At 54.8% G+C, this 18,069-nt stretch overlaps 2 protein-coding genes across 2 annotated transcripts in view; one reads left to right on the top strand and one right to left on the bottom strand.

The window, feature by feature from the left end:
* The window catches only part of mcph1 (microcephalin 1), a 28,382-nt gene extending 14,792 nt beyond the window's left edge, over positions 1-13,590 (top strand). The window contains exons 14-15 of the mRNA XM_028820478.2: positions 12,747-12,984; positions 13,072-13,590. Coding sequence (XP_028676311.2) covers positions 12,747-12,984; positions 13,072-13,124 — 291 coding nt within the window. The 3' untranslated portion in view covers positions 13,125-13,590. The remainder of the gene's footprint in view (positions 1-12,746; positions 12,985-13,071) is intronic.
* Positions 823-9,704, bottom strand: angpt2a (angiopoietin 2a). The gene is made up of 9 exons (XM_028820480.2): positions 9,384-9,704; positions 6,692-6,847; positions 5,858-5,979; positions 4,271-4,503; positions 3,993-4,114; positions 3,814-3,915; positions 3,573-3,739; positions 2,083-2,213; positions 823-1,191 (listed from the first exon to the last, which is right to left on the bottom strand). The coding sequence occupies exons 1-9, from the start codon at positions 9,627-9,629 to the stop codon at positions 1,028-1,030; spliced, it is 1,443 nt and encodes a 480-aa protein (XP_028676313.2). The 5' UTR covers positions 9,630-9,704; the 3' UTR covers positions 823-1,027.
* Positions 13,591-18,069: the final 4,479 nt, after the last annotated feature.

The following is an 18,069-nucleotide window of genomic DNA, read 5'->3' on the forward strand; positions in this document are numbered from 1 at the left end:
GAGGACCAGCGTAGCGCTGTGTGGCATGAAAAGCAAGGACGCCGATGGGCTCGCTGGACCCCAAGCTGGATGTGGTGACCCCTCTTGATTAGGAGCACGTTACCGACCGTGTCACAAGAAGTCTCAGACCGCTGCTGGCCGTGCGCCCCCTTGTGGTTACTGGGCTCTGCCAGTGTTGGGTGGTCCAGCTGGTCAGTTCTCGTGTTTTCTGGTGCCATTTACAGACCAAGAGATTCAAACTTCTCGCCATAATATGAAAAGGGACACCAGGGGGCAAACAAAGAATGATGGGAGTAGAGGGAGGTGCCAGGCATTCAGGTCTGGGTGAGACACAGGGCACTCGAGGGTCACTCGCTGTTGACAATCTGGGGGCATCACTTCTGACCCACAAGGCCCCCCAGCCCCCTCTGACCACAAGCTTATCATGACTAGCCACCATCAAAGGGCCTGACGCTGGCGCAGAATCACCCAGGGTTGGCACTGCCAGTCTCCCAGAAGCTGTTCACACCAAGACTGCAGAGGTGGGAGACACTGGTGATGGTGGGACTAAAGTGGCAGAGATGGCCAGTGACTTGGCAGCTGTTGCTGTGTTTTCTCTGCCCACCTGGCGACCCCTAATTAGTGCCCACCTGTCTGGCCCATGTGTGCCAATAAGGGGGCAGTCCACGCCTTCCAGATTCCTGCACTTTTATTGCCTTCTTCACAACACGACGCCCATCCCCAGTTCCCTAATTTCGGCGCAGTTACTGGCACATTCAGAGGGAGGCGCTGTGGTACAGGACAGCAGTGAGCCACCGTCTGCCCACTTGTGCCCTCCAGTGGCAGCCCTCCATTTCTTCTTCCCACTCGGGGGCGGGTCCCTTAAGTATGGTGGTCCTTCTTGTGTGTCCACAGTCCAGTTTTGTGTCAACGTTGACCAGAAGACGTGTAACCCAACGGGGGCGGTCGGCCCGGATTTGGACCGACCTGCCAATCGTCTTTCGGCCGTCCGGGGTCTTCTACAGGTCTCGGAGACCCTGATGGGGGGCTATCGCCCGCTGGCCGGCCTGATCATCATGGTGCTGGACTGCAGGGAGTAGCCCGAGCCCTTCCAGTAGTACCACTTGATGCCATTGAAGCGGTTGGTGTTCTGCCCGGCTCGGTAGTACAAGCCATTGAGGTTGGACGGGCCGCAAGCATCAAACCACCAGCCTGTGGAGACAAAGGCACGGAATAAACTGAAGGAAAGACCACCGAGTGCCCACCTAGCATGTCCTAAAACCTGCAGGTGTGCTGCACAGCCAGAAGGTGCCAAGGACCAAAAAACACTAACAAGTTGGCACCCATGCCATGTCGCTCCCCAAAAAGTGAAATCAGGAGGGGCTGGAAAAAAAAAAAAGCCTAGAAATTGGCGCTGCGCTTTGGCCTGTGTGCCACATCTGCAGTGGGCACTTGTCTGCTTTGTAAGACACAGCAGTGCCTGCTGGGTTGTGCTTGGCATAATCGTGCCAAAGTGGCACAACAGACTAGGTGACAAGTCAGAAAGGCTGTGGTTTGGTGCCAATCGACTCTTCCTGGGTCGGTGTCCCTCGTCTCGGCCATCAGGAGGGTGTGCCAAGTGACACGGCCACAGCTGGGCATGAGTGGGTGGCACTGCTCCTGTCAGCTAGCATACTGACATGCCTCTCTGCTGCCACTCACCAGCCAACAAGTGACCTTGAGTGGTGAAGACCAGGTGGGCTGCCAGGGACCCTGGGGAGGTGAAGCGACTTGCTCGGGGTCACTCAGTCGATGAGGTGACAGACCCGGCAGCAGTTTGACTCCGCTGTCCCCAGAGGGCCACCCTCGCTGTCATTTGGTCACATTTCTCTTCCTTTCATCTCCTCATTAACTCTAGCAAAACGGCAGAAAAGTGAAGCTTTGACCCAACAAGACCCCCCGGGGCAGCTGGCCGGTACCCTGCTGTGCCCCTTAAGTGTAAGCAGGCCTTCCACTGTTCCCAGCCTATTAACGTCCCACTCGGAGAGTCCCCAATGACCTGCCAGTGGGATGTTCAAAGGAGCCCAATTAGCCATCCGTGTGCCCCCTTGTGCCCCGACTTACCGCCTGTGGTCAGCTGGGCACACTTGCAGATGCACTTGTCATTGTCCACATCCTTCGTGCTGAAGTCGCTTCCCGGTTGGCTCAGGCTGCTGATTTTGCCCGCCGTCCCGCTGTAGCCTTTGAAGTGAATCCTGCAGGCACAGAATTGGGAAGTTGGAGTTTTATGCCCGTGGCTGGTGCCTGCCTGAGGGATGCCAATATGCCCAACCGGAGTAGGCAACTCCTCCCAGAGTTTGCAGTGTGCCATCTGTTGGAATGTATCTTGTAATGGAATGCATTGCCTTTGTCACTCCAACAGATGGTGCATCACAAAATTGCTGTAACAAAATGCATTACTACAAATGTTTGAGATGTGCCATCTGTTGGAATGCCAAATGTAGTGCTTTTTTTTTTTTTTTTTTAAACCACAAATGTTTGTGATGTGGCGTCCGTTGGAATGAAACATGGGAACCGGACGGACACACGGACACTTGTCACTCTCCAGATGGACTCGGCAGTCTTAACGTCTGTAGTGCTGTGGGTCCATAAAAGCACTGCCAATGTTTGTGATGCGCCATCTGTTGGGATAACAGACATAGAACCCAGAGAGTGCCTATCCTCTTATTAACTTGTACCAGGCTACAGGTCTGGCATGCCCACCTGTCTCGGGTAACTTCACTCACTGCCCACTTAAAGCCTCTGTACCCCTTCATGACCGCTCCACTGGTTTTTAGTCCCAAACTTCATTTGCTTCATCTTAGCAAGGTGACATCCTGAGCCACCTTCGGTCACACGGGTCTTAGGGGCGGAGCTATGGCCAATGAGCGGGGGGGGGGGGTGTTTGTCACACCACAACAGCACAGAAAAAGGAGGAGGATGAGGGGCTGAGATGGTGGCTGTGCCCTGTGACTCCCAGTCCATAGTGACGAGGTGGGCCCCTGTGGTGCAGTGTGACGTGGTGCCGGTGGCCTCGACCCCCTTTTCCTTTAGTCAGTTTGGCTCAAAGCACCATGCCAGTGTGACACGTAGCGTTCAGCCTGATCAGCAGAGGGCATCCCTGTGCCCGGGCACTACAGCGAGGGGCTCCGACACGGAGAGTGGCCTGCGAGCACAAAGCGGCCTTTGTTTGTCCACACGCCTGGGTCCAATCAGAGGTTGACGTCACTGCCGCGAAGAGCGCTTGAGTGGGGACACGAGAGAGAGAGGAGGCAATTAGCGGAGATACGATCGCTCGCGGCCCGCTTGGCTCTCGGGAGGAAGTCGTTGGAAGTAATTGGGCAAAATTGTCGTGCCAGCTGCTTCTGGGAGGATTCCAACCGGCTTGGCTGTGCTGGCGCGAGTTGAACCCGGGGCTCTGCTGCCCACCTGTGTGCTCCTTGACAGCTTTGCTTTGTTTGCCACCCTCCGAGGACCGAGTGACGTCGGTTGTGTGAGTGTCGCTCCCTCCGGAGGCCCATTTGGTGTTCGGGGGGCTCGGCCCACTCCCTAAAGCGACGGGCGCCGTGGCCTACCTGTAGTTCTGGGCTTCGCCGTCCAGGTAGAAGTTTTGGTAGAGCGAGAAGGCCTCGTTGCCCTCCCAGTCCCTCAGCTGGACCCTCAGGGCGTAGGGCTGCAGGTTCGTCAGCTGAGCCACAAACTCGTTTCCTAGCCAGTGCTCTCCGGCCGGGTCACCAAAGCCCTACAAGGACAGAGGTGGACGTTAGGTAAGCGGTGGGCCCGGAGCTTTGGGGGGTGATGCGGGGCACACTTTACCTTCTTGTACTCCTTCCACGTCCGTTGAAAGTCCACCTTCCCGTCCTGGCGACGTTGGATGACAGTCCACCCGCCGCCGTCCGTGTCCATGTCACAGTACGCCTGCGTCACGAGAGAGCTGGTCAGTGCCATATCTGCCCTCTGCCCCACGTTTTGATTTTGTCCCGGGACATCCTTACCTGCACTTCCTCCGTGCTGTTGGGAAGGCTCAACGAGTAGACGCCGCTGCTCTTGCCCAGTTTCTGGATCTCGGCGCAGTCCTTGTAAGCATTTGCCATGTCAGGGCCTGCGGGCATCCGTGCTGGACATTGGAGGAGAGAAGAAACCAAATGAAAAGAGAAGCCCACCTGGCAGCGCCCTACGAGGGGGGTGACGGGACTGAGTGGTCTCTTGGAGCCCCCGATTTGGAGCGTGTGCCCGTAAATGCCCCCTTACATGGGTCGCCATGTGCCCTCACCGTTCTGGTCCGATATCATCTGGATGAGGCTGTTGACCGTCTGGATCATGTCGTGCTGCTGTTGCTGTAGCGCCGACTTGTTGAAGGTCGCCGTCAGCAGCTGCTTCTCGAGGTCGCCGATGATGGTGGTCTGCCGCACCACCAGCTCCTGCAGCTGCTCCTTCTCGCCCCTCAGGATTTTCAGCTCTGCCAGGCGGGTCGCCTCCATCTCGGTGATTCTCTTCTCTAGAAAACTGCAAAAAAGAAAGAAATGGCAGCCAATTAGCGAGTGCCAGCGGGCCACTGCTTTTCTGGGCCCCTTTGAGGTTGTCTTTCAATCTGAGTGTGTGTGCCATCTTATGGGCTGGCACAGCTCCGAGTCCCTTCTCCCTCCCACAGACATGCAGCATTCGCTTGCCACCCAGTCCAGCATTGGTGCCTGCCTTGTGTGCAGTGCTGCTGGATGAGGTGGGCATGGGGATGTTGGGACCCCCATGGTGAGCTAAGGGGGTAAGTCGGCCGAAGATAGCGGATCAGTTCTAAAAATGGAGGAGTAACCAGAAATCGGAGGACCCGTCCGGGCACTGTGCCAATGGGTGAATCCATGACGGCCCAGCTTTGCTATCTTGACCTGTGCCAGTTTGATGTGAAATTTACTGTGTGCCCATCAGTCTCTTTGGCGCTGACGTGCTGCTCGCTGTTGCTATCGGTGCCCGTACCTCTTTGTATACCCACTGGTGGCACTTATTTCCTTCCTGCGAAACCCGGAGTATGGTATGCCTGCACTGGGCACATCATTGGCACAGACCCCACTGCTAAAGTAAAGCCTGGCACCTTTCACTTCTCTCTGAGTAAATGGCAGATGCCACTCCTCTGCTGTTGCCCATTGTCTATCCTGTCACAGCTTTTCGTGTGGTGCTGTTGGCAAGCTATCTGTTCTACTCCAGGCTCTAACTGAAGGACCACCGACTTAAGTTCAGGGCTGTGCCCATCGTGGCAAGGTTGGACACCAGTCCATCCAGTAGCCCACCCCATACCCCCATGAGTGCAATTGAAAGTTTCATAGTGTGTGCCATCACACAATCTGCTGTCCTGTGCCCTGTGTGCGGCATCTCTGCCAGAATGCCAGTGGGTGCCTGTCCCGAGTGGAAACGGGCCTCTTTGACCCCGAGTAGGGCACGTCCTGCCACTGTGACCTGTAGCTGTATTCAGTGTCTTCTGGGACCATCTCATGACGATGATGCCCGCTATGCCTTGCCCCTCTGGGGTCTTGTCTGGACCGTCGTGCTGCTTTGTACCCTTTTGTTCAACTTCACTTTTCTGGGTGCCCATTTTGTTTCCCACTTCTGTGTTGTTCTCACAAGGGTGCCCATTGCCCAGGTCATCCTGGCACTCCTATTTAAGATGCCCATGGGCACTGCCACGTGTCCAACTCTCATTCCTGGCACTGGAGTTTTCATTTTTGCTGCCTTTTGAAGATGGCCTTGGGCACGTTTTGGTGCCCACCTGTGGACCCATTCACTTCCTGCAGCATTTCTGCCTTTGTTTAATATGTGCCTGTTGGCATCGCCCGAGAGGGCTGAGTTACGCACGCACATGCAGCCTCACCTGTTCTTTTCGTGGAGCTTTGAGATCTCGCCAGTCTGTGCCCGCACTTGTCCTTCGAGTTTGGCGGTGGACGCCGTGTTCTCCAGCAGCTGAAGCTGAAGCCTCGCCGTCTGATTGATGACCTGTGGAGAGAATGGCAGGGCGTCTGTTTTAAATGGGGCAGGTCTGCCTGTGCCCATGCCTCCCCTGCCAGGTGCCACCATTATGTTGCCCATTGGGGTGCCACTGTCCAGGGTCCTGGTGCCAGTCTCTTCCATTTTGAAGATTCCCTGACATGGGCAGTGTAATCTTTACCTCGATGCCCACTGAAATTGGCAGGGGTGGACACTGGCACCTGCCACTTACTGTTAGCTCGGCCTGACTGAGTTGTGTGGGCAGTGGCACTGATGCTTGGCGCATCTGCTGTGGGCACCTCTGAGGGCCCCACCTTGCTCAAGTCCTGCGTCCTTTTTGTCGTGTGTACCTGTGACTCGGTCTGCAGTGCCAGCAGGTAAGGTGGCACGCACTGTAGTTGTGCCAGAGTCGTGTCCTCGTCCGTGCTGCCAATCTGCTGAGCTCTTTGAGATGAGAGCGTGCGCCCTGCCATGTGTGCCCCCAGCCCTTCTAGAGGATCCCCTCTGGCTGTTAGGTGCAGTGGTGTGCCCAGGTGGCTAAGCCAGCGGGCTTTCAGTGCAAACCCCCGCATTGAACTCATGTCAACGTGGAGGACACTACATGGATGGCAGAGGCCACCTGAGGGAGTGCCCTCTTGAAGTGGGCTGTCGCCACTTTGGTTGTCATGAGGTGGTCCTGAGGCAGATCAGCCTTGCCCGTGCCGCCCACCAAGAAGCCCACCTGATTCTCCATGTCCCTTAATTTGCGAGTCTGCTCTGCGGTGTGACTCAGGAGGCTGGCACCGACGTCACTCATGGTGGGCGTGTGGTTGGATGCCACCTGCTGCTGGACCCTCGCCATGTCCTCCTTCAGCCGCTCCTGGATGTAGGCCTCCAGCTGCAAGACACAAAAACACAAATGAGCCCACCTGGGCCTGGTGAGGGAGGAGGGTGACCAGCGACGACGGCCCCCCATGTCTGGGCTTGTCACCCCACTTCCAGTTTGTGAGCGGCGCCCGGCTGTGGGCATCTCCGGGCCTGTCTGCTGCCGCTGTCACTTTAATGACGAGAGCTTGGCACATCTGCACTGTTAAATGTCACTTTCTCCTGGGTGAGGGCCCCTCGCTTGGGTGCTACCTGTTGTGAGGGTGTGCCCATCTGCAGATTTGTGGATGTGCTGGGCCGCCGCCCCTGGGCATGTGCCAGGGTGAACTCACCCAGTCGGGTGCCATACTCCGGGGGGGGGGGGGGCTGGCTGTGTGTGTTGTTACTGTCATGTGTTCAGATGACGGTGACATTGTCGAATGTGTGTGCTGATCGGACAATTCACGCGACGAGTACGGTGGTCCACTTTGGCTGCCCAGATCACCCCCTGAGATGCAGCTGACTGAATTGAGAGTGAAGGGTGGCTGGAGGACGGGCACCCAGTGGCTCTGCTGGCTCTTTTCTGTTGAACGGAGGAAGTGTGATATGGGGTGGTGGCGCTGATGGCATTAACACTACAATGTGTCCTGCCACTCTCTGGGACTGGAATGACATTGGCAAGTTTTTGTTTTTTTTTGTGACCCCCTAGTGTGGCAGGCCTTTGGCTGTTGTCAGATGGCATCAGAAGCCCGCATTCCTACTGGCGCTGGGCTGCCCTCTTCGCTGGGGTTTTGTGTCCGTGCCCGTCGTTTGTGTTTACCTGCAAAGTGGCGAGGACCCCTTTCAGCATCACGCCCCCCCCTATTGATCGGAGGGGGTCTGAGCAGTCTGCCCCCTTATCAAAGTCTCACGAGGAGTGCATGCGGAGGGGGTCCTCTGCCAGGTGACCCCTGTTGTGACCGCGAGTGCCTGACTGTAAAACACCGACCCCCCCTTCTCGTTTCTCATCGTCTTTTTTTTTTTTTTTTTTTTTTTTTTTTGTGACGATGTGCCAGGCGTGAGTTCGGCTTGGGGGGGGGGTTAACTGCCATTAGGACCCCCGGCAATGCAAACGAATAGGAAAAGCCAGCGAAGTTGATAAGAAATGTCGCGATGGCCCAAAGCGGTGACAGCTGCAGGTGTCCGATCTGTGACACATTCAAGTGTCTGCTGCAGGTGACATATAAAAGGACTAAACGTTGCAGTCAAATGTCCTAGAAATGTCACCCCGATGGAGGTCCATAGGGGGCTAGTAAGGGGTCAGTAAGCTCCGATTCGTCGTCTCAGACCCTCTAGAATGATACCCCACCTCCTTGGGTTTGATGGCTGTGAGAGGGAAGAAAAAGAACCTGACCTGCCCCCTCGACACGGCATCGTACGACCCCCCAGGTGCCGACCTCGCCAATCCCCCCACTTCTAGGAGCTTTCTACAGCACGAGGGGCCACGGCTTGTGGACCGCTTTGACACCTGCCGGTTTACTTTTTATCATAAAGGGGTCCTCTCTGACACAAATGAGGGGTCCAAGGAGACCAAATTTAATGGGGGTCGCCAAAAAGCCGAAGTGACTTTGTGGAAATAAAGCGCAGCTCATGAAATGAGATGAGCTGGAGGGGAAGACCACATAGGGGGTCCTGAGGACTGACCCTAAGCCCCGCTTTGCCTCTGCTGTCACCTTTCTAAAAGGGAATACAAATTCCAGTAAAGGGGGTCGGCGCACATGACGGCCGCTCCGAGTGACTTCTTCATAAAGTGCAGCCCACTCGAGTGACTGCTGCCCTGGTCTCGGCCGAGGAGGTCCTGAAGCCCCCCCGACTGACGGGCCTGTTGGCATCGCCTGGGATGGGCCGACCCACGATCACTCGTTTCACACACGGGTTTACTTTAAAGGGTCCCCGCCGGCCTTTGGTGGCGCTGAATGGTCGCCTGTCCCGTCCACTCAATTCATCTTAAATTATAAAGGGGGGGTTGGGGGTTTGAAAGTCCCTCCGCGGCACTTATTCTGCGTGTCTGTGGTTCTCAGCCTCTTAAAGGTCAATTTGCCAGAAACCTCAGGTGTCCAGCTGTGCCCCCCCATTCTTGATGCCCTCCTTTTGAAGTCGCCGTGCTGTCCCCCTTCTCCAGTTTGAGCGCAGTGTGTGTTTAAAATGAGGAAGCTCGGCACGTTGAGTCTTTCCTCGTATTGAAGGTGAAGGGTGCTATCGATAGCCGGTGGTCTTTGGGGGTCTCGTGTTGTGTTTTTTTTTTTTTTTTTTTTTTTATGTCCTGCTTTTGTTTAAAATTCCTTTCTTTCTCTTACTGCTTCTTAACTGCGCTGGCAGCTCTGCGCGCGCCCGCCCGCCATGAATCCTACGTGAGCCGCTCAGGTGACGCGCACGTCCAGGTGTCGCTGAACGCTCAGATAACCGGAGCGGCTCGCTGTCGCCGTGACTTTAATTAAACGCTCGGCCCGAATTTCATACACGCCGCTTCGAGAAACGTGCGCGCGAGGCTCCCCAAGATCTCCGTGCAGCCGGTCAGCCGGGTCCCTTACCTTCAGCAGCCACTGCGTGTTGTTGTTCATGATGACCTCCAGCTGCTCCAGCTTGTGCACCGAATCCTCGTAGTCCTCGGGCTCCTCACTTTGCGCGTCGGTGGCAGGGTAGCAGTTGTCCACCTCCGGTAAAAGGAAGGTGTAGCTGCACGGCCCGTTCTGGATCTGATACCGTCTCTTACTCGAGTCTTCAGCTGTCACGCTGGAAGTGAAGACGAGGAAACACGCGAGCCACGCAGGGACCATTGCCGGCGGCTCAGCTCGATGTGTGGACGGACGGGGCTCTGATGCGCTCGCGCTCTCCCTCCGTGGACTCGCCGCTCCGCTATCGGCTCTGCTATCTTTGCGCCTCTGCCCTTATATGTTTAGCTGGAAGCACTGAAAGTGTGCATGCATGCGTGACCCCTCCCCGCAGCTGGGGGGGGGGGGGGGGGGGGGGGGGGGGGGGCTTTGGCTGCTTCCTGGCAGCCCGGCAGCGGCCAACACGTTTGTTAACGCGCCACCCGAAAGTCCTGGGACATTCAAGGCGCTGCTCTTGTTGGTTGCTGCGGTCGGCAGAGAAGAAGCGTTAGCAGGGTTAGTCGTGTGCCCCCTTCAGGGTGACCCACTCGAGTACTTGAATTGATTGTGAGATTTGCACGCGAGTCTCCTCCTTGTCAGACTTTTTTTTTTTTTTTTTTTTTCCCCCTTCCACGTAAGCCACTCGGGTTCTGTTGTAGTGGGTGGGCACTTGCAGAGACACGGGGGTCGCCTTTAAGCGGCAGGTTCAATGAGTTACTCAGGGTTCAAAGATCACAAGGAATTTACAATCCCTGTGCGGAGGCGTCTGCAGGCCCTCGAAGCCTTCATTAATGGCGTTTGGGAGTCTGCCTCGGTACCGACATCAGTGCGTGGGGGTCGTTCACAGCCATGGTCGTAGCGCTGTGCAGGTGAGAGAGAGGTACGGGGGGGGGGGGGGGGGGGTCTGACTTTAAGGGACGCAGTTGTACTTAAAATGACGAGAGGACATTTCAAAGATGGTCCCCCAGTTCACCCAGCCGCGTTTCTGTTTTTGCGCCCCTCGCACGTTCACCCCTTTGCTGTTCTCACAGCTGCCTGTTGACGTCACCGGATGCTCGCGGGCGCACCTGGCGGCAGGTGCAGGAGGGCCGCACGTACGCAGCAGCAGCGCCCCTCGTGGTCAGTTTAGGATTAAAGGCGCACACGCGACGCCGTTGCCTTCTCAGCAGTTCGTTTCCGACTCGTAATTCAACTCCGCCGGTGGTGCCGAGTAGGAAGGAAGCGTCCGACACGTCGTTCAAGTGACCGAATGTGTCCCCAAGTCCCCCAGAAAGCGGAATTCCGGCGTTCTTTCGAAGATGTCCGCGCCACGTGCGTCAGCCCTGCACGTCTCATCTCTGAAATATTCGGAAATGCGCACGGCTGCTGGCTGCCTCTTGGATTTGTCACCCTTGTCGCTTTACCTGGCGCTCCGAGACCCCCGTGTCACATGCCGCTGTGTCGCATTATTGCTTTGTGTTTTTTTTCTTGAGGATCAAAGGCTGCGTTTGCTTTCCCGGAGGCGACGGGCCGCGTGTAGAAAGTCCCGTCCGCTTACGAGAAACCGAACAGTCCGTCCGGGCAGCGCCATCTGTGGAATGCCATGCAGCTCTGCCAAGAAATGAAGGAAGTCGAGTGATGGAAAGGGTTGGGGGGGGGGGGGGGGCAGGGGGGCCCAGCTGGCCAATGTAGCGCCTTTAGAGGTGGCCTCACGGGGCATTTGGACCTCTGCGTGTTTTGAGGGCGCCCCTCGTTTTGTGCCAGCTGTCGACTTTTCATCACGTCTCCTCAGGGGAGGCTGGGTGTGCCAATCTGTAAGATGTGGCCGTCACGTGCCCCTGCTGCCTATTCCAAGTTTCGGGTACAGACCTCAACGGAGCCTTCTGAGCAGCTGGTGGGCACCCCCCCCTAACCCCCCGTTTGTTTTTCTCCTGCTCTTTATTGTGTTGAGCTCAAGTCCTCTCCAGCATCCAAAGGCCCTCGCAGGATTCATTCATTTAAACTTTGAAACCCGCCTGGGGTGCGAGTGCCAACATTACCTGGCGCACCCCAGTGCAGTGCGTCCACGGCCTGAGGTGGCAGATGAAGTCGCCAGGTATGTCTTTGCTGTAACGACTGGCACCTTTGTGCTGCTTCTGCCATCTCCATTCCGTTTCTAGGATTTGAACAGAAGGACCCGTCCGGCGGCAGGCACCAAACTTGCACACACGAGTGCTTTGCCCTCGTTGGACGGGTCTTTGATTTTTGAAGCATCTTTTCTTTTCCAGACCACAGGGTGTTTGGCATCAAAGTACAATGCCAGCTTTCCTCCAGTGCACTGGTGAGGGGAACATCAAACCATCTTTAGAGAGGTGGCACAGTGAGGCGCGCCATGGCAGTTTGACTGAGATTTGCAGATGGCATGGTGCCCTAGCCCAATGACTCTTTGCCAGGGCTGCTCCCACTGCACTTTGAGGGTCTTTAGTGGTCTGCACTGGTGGCTCCCAGATTGTTGAGGGACCCCAGGGTGCCCGTGGCTGCTGGGGAGCTGATGCCACTCTAGCCGGGTGGGGTGGCTGCAGGTTCTTGTCCCAGCTCCTGCCTGTTTGTCTTATTTTGGCTTTGTTTTAATTGGTTGACTTTTTAAGAGCCCCCCCCCCCCCCCACAACAGCAGCCATAATCTATTAAAATGTCCATCAAGGAAACGGGTGCCAATCTAACATCACCCCATTGGCACATTACAACATGAGAACAAAGTGGAGGCGGGGGGTACGGAGTGGGCACAGTGCTGCCAGTGGCCCCCACAGGAGACACGAGCCTGGAGTCTTTGGGTCACACATTCTGCGGACCACAGCTTGAGCGCTGGGAAAGCAAAGGAAGGAAAGAAAGAAAGAAGGAAAAGAGAGAGGAGTTTCTCTTTAAGGACGAGCGTAGCAGTCCCATCATGGGCACCCTCTTTGTTTTCTGAATGTCGCATTTAAACTCAAAACTGCATTAAAATTGACGCCACAGAGGAGGTCACTGTGACACTGAAGACCTGGAGTGCCACATGGCGCCGGGCACGTGTGTCTCCTACCCGTGGGCGGGTATACTCCTGCCCGTGTTTCATTTTATCTCCAGTATATAAACATTTGTCATTGTCTGCGGTTCTGAGGAGACGTGCGGGTAAGAGTGTCCCTGCACTTGACTTGGCGTGCCCGCCTCGGGTGCTGGCACATAGGCAGATGGCCAATTTGGTGTGTTTTCGATGTCCTTTTGTCTCATTTTTCATTCATGTCTGCCCACTGTAGGATACGAGGCAGCCGCCCGTGTCGTCACTTCTCCTCTTTGTTTTTATACCCCAGATATGCCGACTGCAGCGCCACCTCTCAGCAGGAGAATACCAACAGAATTTGTTTGCAGATTTTCCTGCGATCTTCATTTCTGCGTCCAGCCAGCCGCCCTCAGAGCAGATGGCACAACTGATTCTGCTTTACGGGGGTAAAGTGTGCAAAACCATCAGGCAAGCGGGGCTGTGCATCGGGGGCTACAAGGGGAAGACGCCGCTGGGCACAAGGGTTCTGTCAGAGCAGTGGATCCTGGGTAAGTGCAAGACGGGGCACCCTGCTGGGCATCGTGCCCGTCTCTCCAGACTGTCTCGCCCATCGTGCCCGTGTGTCTCTCTTTCAGACTGCATCACCCAGCACAAGAAGCTTCCGTGGGACGAGTATGTGCTGCCCTAGGAGGTCCACAGTGTGCCCGTCGGGAGGGTCCCTCACCATCCCCTGTGCCCGTCTCTCACCTGCACGCCAGCACAAACGCTCTTTGCTGTTCTCACGTTTTGAATCTTTAAACTCACGTGGGCGTTGGTTTGGTTGGTATTTAACTTTTGTAATGAGTTGTGTGATTTTATTAAACTGCTCTGTAAATCGGGAGAGGTGGGCATGAAGGTGGGCATTGCAGCTCAAATGACAGACACATTGAGACTTGGTGACATTTTAAGTGGCTGCTGTCTGAAACACGTCGTGGTGTGTAGGAGGGGACGCCACGGAGCAGTAGTGGTGCCAGGGCTGGCCGATGCCACCCACAGTGTCCTTTTCATGTCCTGTGCTTTTAGTTTAGCGCCTCCTGTCTCAATGGGGTGGCATGAAGACGCAGCAGCAAACTCAACGTCACAACTTTGTCGTATTTTCTCAATTATATTAAAAGGCATTGAGAGTAAACAAGTGTGTCGTTACTGGCAGATCGTCTCTCTTTAACCGTCGTAAGATGGCACTGCCAGCAGCGGGCACCTTTACAGAAATTCTAGTGGAACACGCAGGTCCTCGCCCAGAAGGGATTTGAAAAGGAGGGGTTCATGAATAGAATGAGAAGTGTGGCGGGGGGCCGCCAGGGCCTGAATACACTGAGGTGGTCCTCAGATAAAGTGAGGCTGAAGATGCAGGCTGAGGTGGTGACATACGGGAGGCCAACCCGCTAGACCCTAACACGGCAGGAACAAACCCCCGGGCAGGGTGCCAGCCCACCGCAGTGAAAAAGAGAAGAGAATGTGGAAAACCAAAAGCGAGCAGTGGAAGAAGGTGGTGCCGGGTTATTAAAGCCAACGGCTGGCAGGCACTCGGGGGGGGGGGGGGGGGGGGGTTTAAACAGCAACGGTGGTCTCTGCGTGAGGAGGTGGCGTGCCAGCCGGTGGTGGCTGTAGTTTGTAATAACAAACCAATGTAGCCATGAGAGGTGGCACTCTGAAGTGTTTATAATTGTGGGTATCAAAGGGAACTGCGCCATAAAACTAGACAAGGGACCCTCGTACCGTCATTGTGACAGTCAAGTCACAGCGCCAGTGACAACAGAACAGAGCACGAGTGCCAGTCGTGTCATAACGGGACAGACCGGCCTCCACTTATCAACTGAGCTGAATGGATTGGAGTTTCCTTGTGAATTAATATGGAAGGTGCTGAAAGCTGCGGGTCGCGCCAACCCGAGACTCTAATCAGCTCGACGTACTTTTGCTGTGCCAGCAGCAGAGCTGCAGATCTGAACCTACCTGGCTGGCTTATCGATTGCCATTTATGAACTCCAAACGGGGCCTTAGGGCGTTAAAGGGCCGGGCACAGGCTGCTCGCCAAGCCACAAACCACAGCTACACCTTCATGGCGCAGAATGAGCTGCAAGAACAGACAACGCTATGTGAAGAGCAGAGCCCCCTGGCATGGACGGTCCCTGCTGGGCATCTGTGATAAGCAGGTGGCACACAACCCCCTAATTGGATCGTTATTCCCATTTGACGTCATGTTGTGCTCCGTCACCAATTCCGGTTGTCACGGCTCGCTTTTCCGCTCCTTTGAAATTTCTTCTTCCTTTCTACTTCACACCCCAACCACGTGCCCAAAATCCTGGGCTGCTAAGAGAGTCCTTATCTCCGCTGCCCTCCCTCGTCTGCTTTGGCACAGCAGTATGGGGGTCCTCTCAGGAGGGAGGGGATACCGAGCCCTTGCAGGGCTGCAGGCCACCGCTCCATCCCTCTGCGTGTCCATTAGCCCGTGTCACCCTCCGATGATGCCACACACGATGCTGACACTATGTGCCCAGCTTACCCCTTCAGTTTATGACGACACAGCTGAACATATCCAGACCACAATAACATCATTCTTGTTCCCAAACCCCTGGAGTCCGGCTGTACGCTTACAGGGTCAATATGGCCACACGCATCACTATGCCAACCCGGACAAGGGGTGCCATAGTCCACCCATTTATTTACCTGATACAGTGCCCAGTTTACCAGTCCTGCCACACATGACACCATAATGCCTCCTCTTTGCCACCAGTCCCCCTCAGGCTTTTCTCTTCCTCCTGACTCTGGCCAACTTATGGAGTGAGGTGGCACCCCAAAGGACTCTAGGAGCCCAACGAGCTTCTCAAAGTGTGACTAAATTGAATCAGAAGAAAAGGGCTTTTAAAGACGGTGATCAGCATGAGCTCAAGCGCGTGCAGAAGGAACTCCGAGTCCAGCTCAGGGCGGCGAAGGAGCAGTACAGGAGAAAGCTGGAGCAGAAGTTGCAGAATAACAGCATGAAGGAAGTGTGGGATGGGATGAAGATCATCACTGGCTGCAGCTCGAAGCGGGGTACCACCTTTGAGAGAGACGTGAAGAGAGCAAACCAAATGAACAACTTTTTTAACAGGTTTGACCACCCTAACCCACTCTCACTCTCACCTTGGAGTACTGCACCCTCAACACATCCTTCTGCTGATACCAGCATAGGAAAAACATCCCCACCCATAATAACAACAGTGCAAGTGAGCAGAGAGCTGAGGAGACTTTGTGCCAGCAAAGCAGCGGGTCCAGATGGAGTATCGCCACGACTGCTGAAGGTCTGTGCATCGGAGCTGGGGGGTCCTCTACAGCGCATCTTCAACCTGAGCCTGGAACAGGGGAGAGTCCCGAGGCTTTGGAAAACATCTTGTATCACCCCAGTCCCAAAGGTATCACGTCCTAGTGAGCTGAATGACTTTCGGCCTGTTGCTCTGACATCACATGTGATGAAGACCATGGAGAGGCTGCTGCTTCACCACCTTAGGCCACAGGTTCAACACGCCCTTGACCCTCTGCAGTTTGCATATCAGGAGAAGGTGGGAGCGGAAGATGCCATCATCTATATGCTACACCGATCCCTCTCTCACTTGGACAGAGGCAGTGGTGCTGTAAGAATTATGTTTCTAGACTTCTCTAGCGCCTTCAACACAATCCAACCTCTGCTCCTTAGGGACAAGCTGACAGAGATGGGATTAGATTCATACCTAGTGGCATGGATCGTGGACTATCTTAAAGACAGACCTCAGTATGTGCGTCTTGGGAACTGCACGTCTGACATTGTGGTCAGCAACACAGGAGCGCCACAAGGACTGTACTTTCTCCGGTCCTGTTCAGCCTATATACATCGGACTTCCAATACAACTCGGAGTCCTGCCATGTGCAAAAGTTCGCTGATGACACTGCTATCGCGGGCTGTATCAGGAATGGGCTGGAGGAGGAGTATAGGGACCTAATCAATGACTTTGTTAAATGGTCCGACTCAAACCACCTACACCTGAACACCAGCAAAACCAAGGAGCTGGTGGTGGATTTTAGGAGACCCAGACCCCTCATAGACCCATTGATCATCAAAGGTGACTGTGTGCAGATGGTGCAGACCTATAAATATCTGGGAGTGCAGCTGGATGATAAATTAGACTGGACTGCCAATACTGATGCTCTGTGCAAGAAAGGACAAAGCCGGTTATACTACCTTAGAAGGCTGGCTTCCTTCAACATCTGCAATAAGATGCTGCAGATGTTCTATCAAACAGTTGTGGCGAGCGCCCTCTTCTACGCAGTGGTGTGCTGGGGGAGGCAGCATTAAGAGGAAAGACGCCTCACGCCTGGACAAACTGGTGAGGAAGGCAGGCTCTATTGTTGGCATGGAGCTGGACAGTTTAACATCTGTGGCAGAGCGAAGGGCGCTCAGCAGGCTCCTATCAATTATGGAGAATCCACTGCATCCATTAAATAATGTCATCTCCAGACAGAAGAGCAGCTTCAGCGACAGACTGCTGTCACTGTCCTGCTCCACAGACAGATTGAGGAGATCGTTCCTCCCCCAAACTATGCGACTCTTTAATTCCACCAGGGGGGGGTAAACGTTAATATTTAACATTATACATAGTTATTGTCTGTTTTTTTCACCTGTATTATTATCATTCTTTAATTTAATATTATTTATTGTATCAGTATGCTGCTGCTGAAGAATGTGAATTTCCCATCGGGATTAATAAAGTATCTATCTATCTAAATAAGGCCCTGGAAAGGTCCATGTGGCCCCAACCGGGAAATCGAGGGGGCTGCCATCTGTCAGCCCGGGGGAGAAACTGTCCCGATGAAACTCTCTCCCCAGGTCCTTCCACACTCTGGGCATCCTGGCCAGGTAAGGATTCCGGCCGCCCACCCACCAACCCATCCGCCACAGCCTGTGCGGTACGTGTGCCAATCAAAAGGTGGCACGACAACTTTACCTTGGCACTTCCTCACTCTACATTTACATTGATTTTCTTAGCAGAGGCTTCAATCCAAAGAGGTCAACATAATCAAAGGAGCATAAGCTTGGCGTACGTTTAGGGACAAGTCCACTCAAATTGGCCAATGCCAGCGAGGAGCTCCAAACAACATGCCAGCAAATGGCAACACAAAAAGGAACCGTCAGGTAGACAGAAACCCACCAGACAAAGGGGGTCTTCTTAAACACTTTGAGGCTGGAGGTGAGCAGCTCATTCCATCAGCCAGGGGCTACACAGAAAGCGCCCGGATGGAGGTCTGATATCATGCCAAGGTGGCATCAACAGAGCTGAGGAGAAAATCTGGACCTCAGAAATGTCTCCATACGCAGACTACCCTGTAGGATTTGAACTTTGGCTCCTGGTAGTGACATGTGCCCACCTTGGCTGGCAGACCACCACAGGCAGAAATTCCTGCCAGCAAAGGTTTGCTATAGTCCAAATGTGCCAAGACCGAAGCCTGGACCAGGGGTGGCAGATGGCGTGAAGAGTGAATCTGCAAGACAGTCGGTGACGGAGAGCCCAAAGTTGTATAAGACTTGGCAGAGACCGACAAGAAAGGGTGTGTCTCTGCCAGGCCGAGGTGGAGATGGCACTCCT

The sequence above is a fragment of the Erpetoichthys calabaricus genome, chromosome 15 (assembly GCF_900747795.2).
Source record: "Erpetoichthys calabaricus chromosome 15, fErpCal1.3, whole genome shotgun sequence".
Taxonomy (NCBI): Eukaryota; Metazoa; Chordata; class Cladistia; order Polypteriformes; family Polypteridae; genus Erpetoichthys; species Erpetoichthys calabaricus.

What these genes read in the sequence shown, in the direction of transcription:
- angpt2a (XM_028820480.2), bottom strand. Translation starts at nt 9,629, where the DNA reads ATGGTCCCTGCGTGGCTCGCGTGTTTCCTCGTCTTCACTTCCAGCGTG. An exon ending in ACAGCACGGAGGAAGTGCAG is followed by an intron (nt 3,916 to 3,992) that starts GTAAGGATGTCC and finishes CTCGTGACGCAG; the next exon opens with GCGTACTGTGACATGGACAC. An exon ending in GGCGAAGCCCAGAACTACAG is followed by an intron (nt 2,214 to 3,572) that starts GTAGGCCACGGC and finishes CTGTGCCTGCAG; the next exon opens with GATTCACTTCAAAGGCTACA.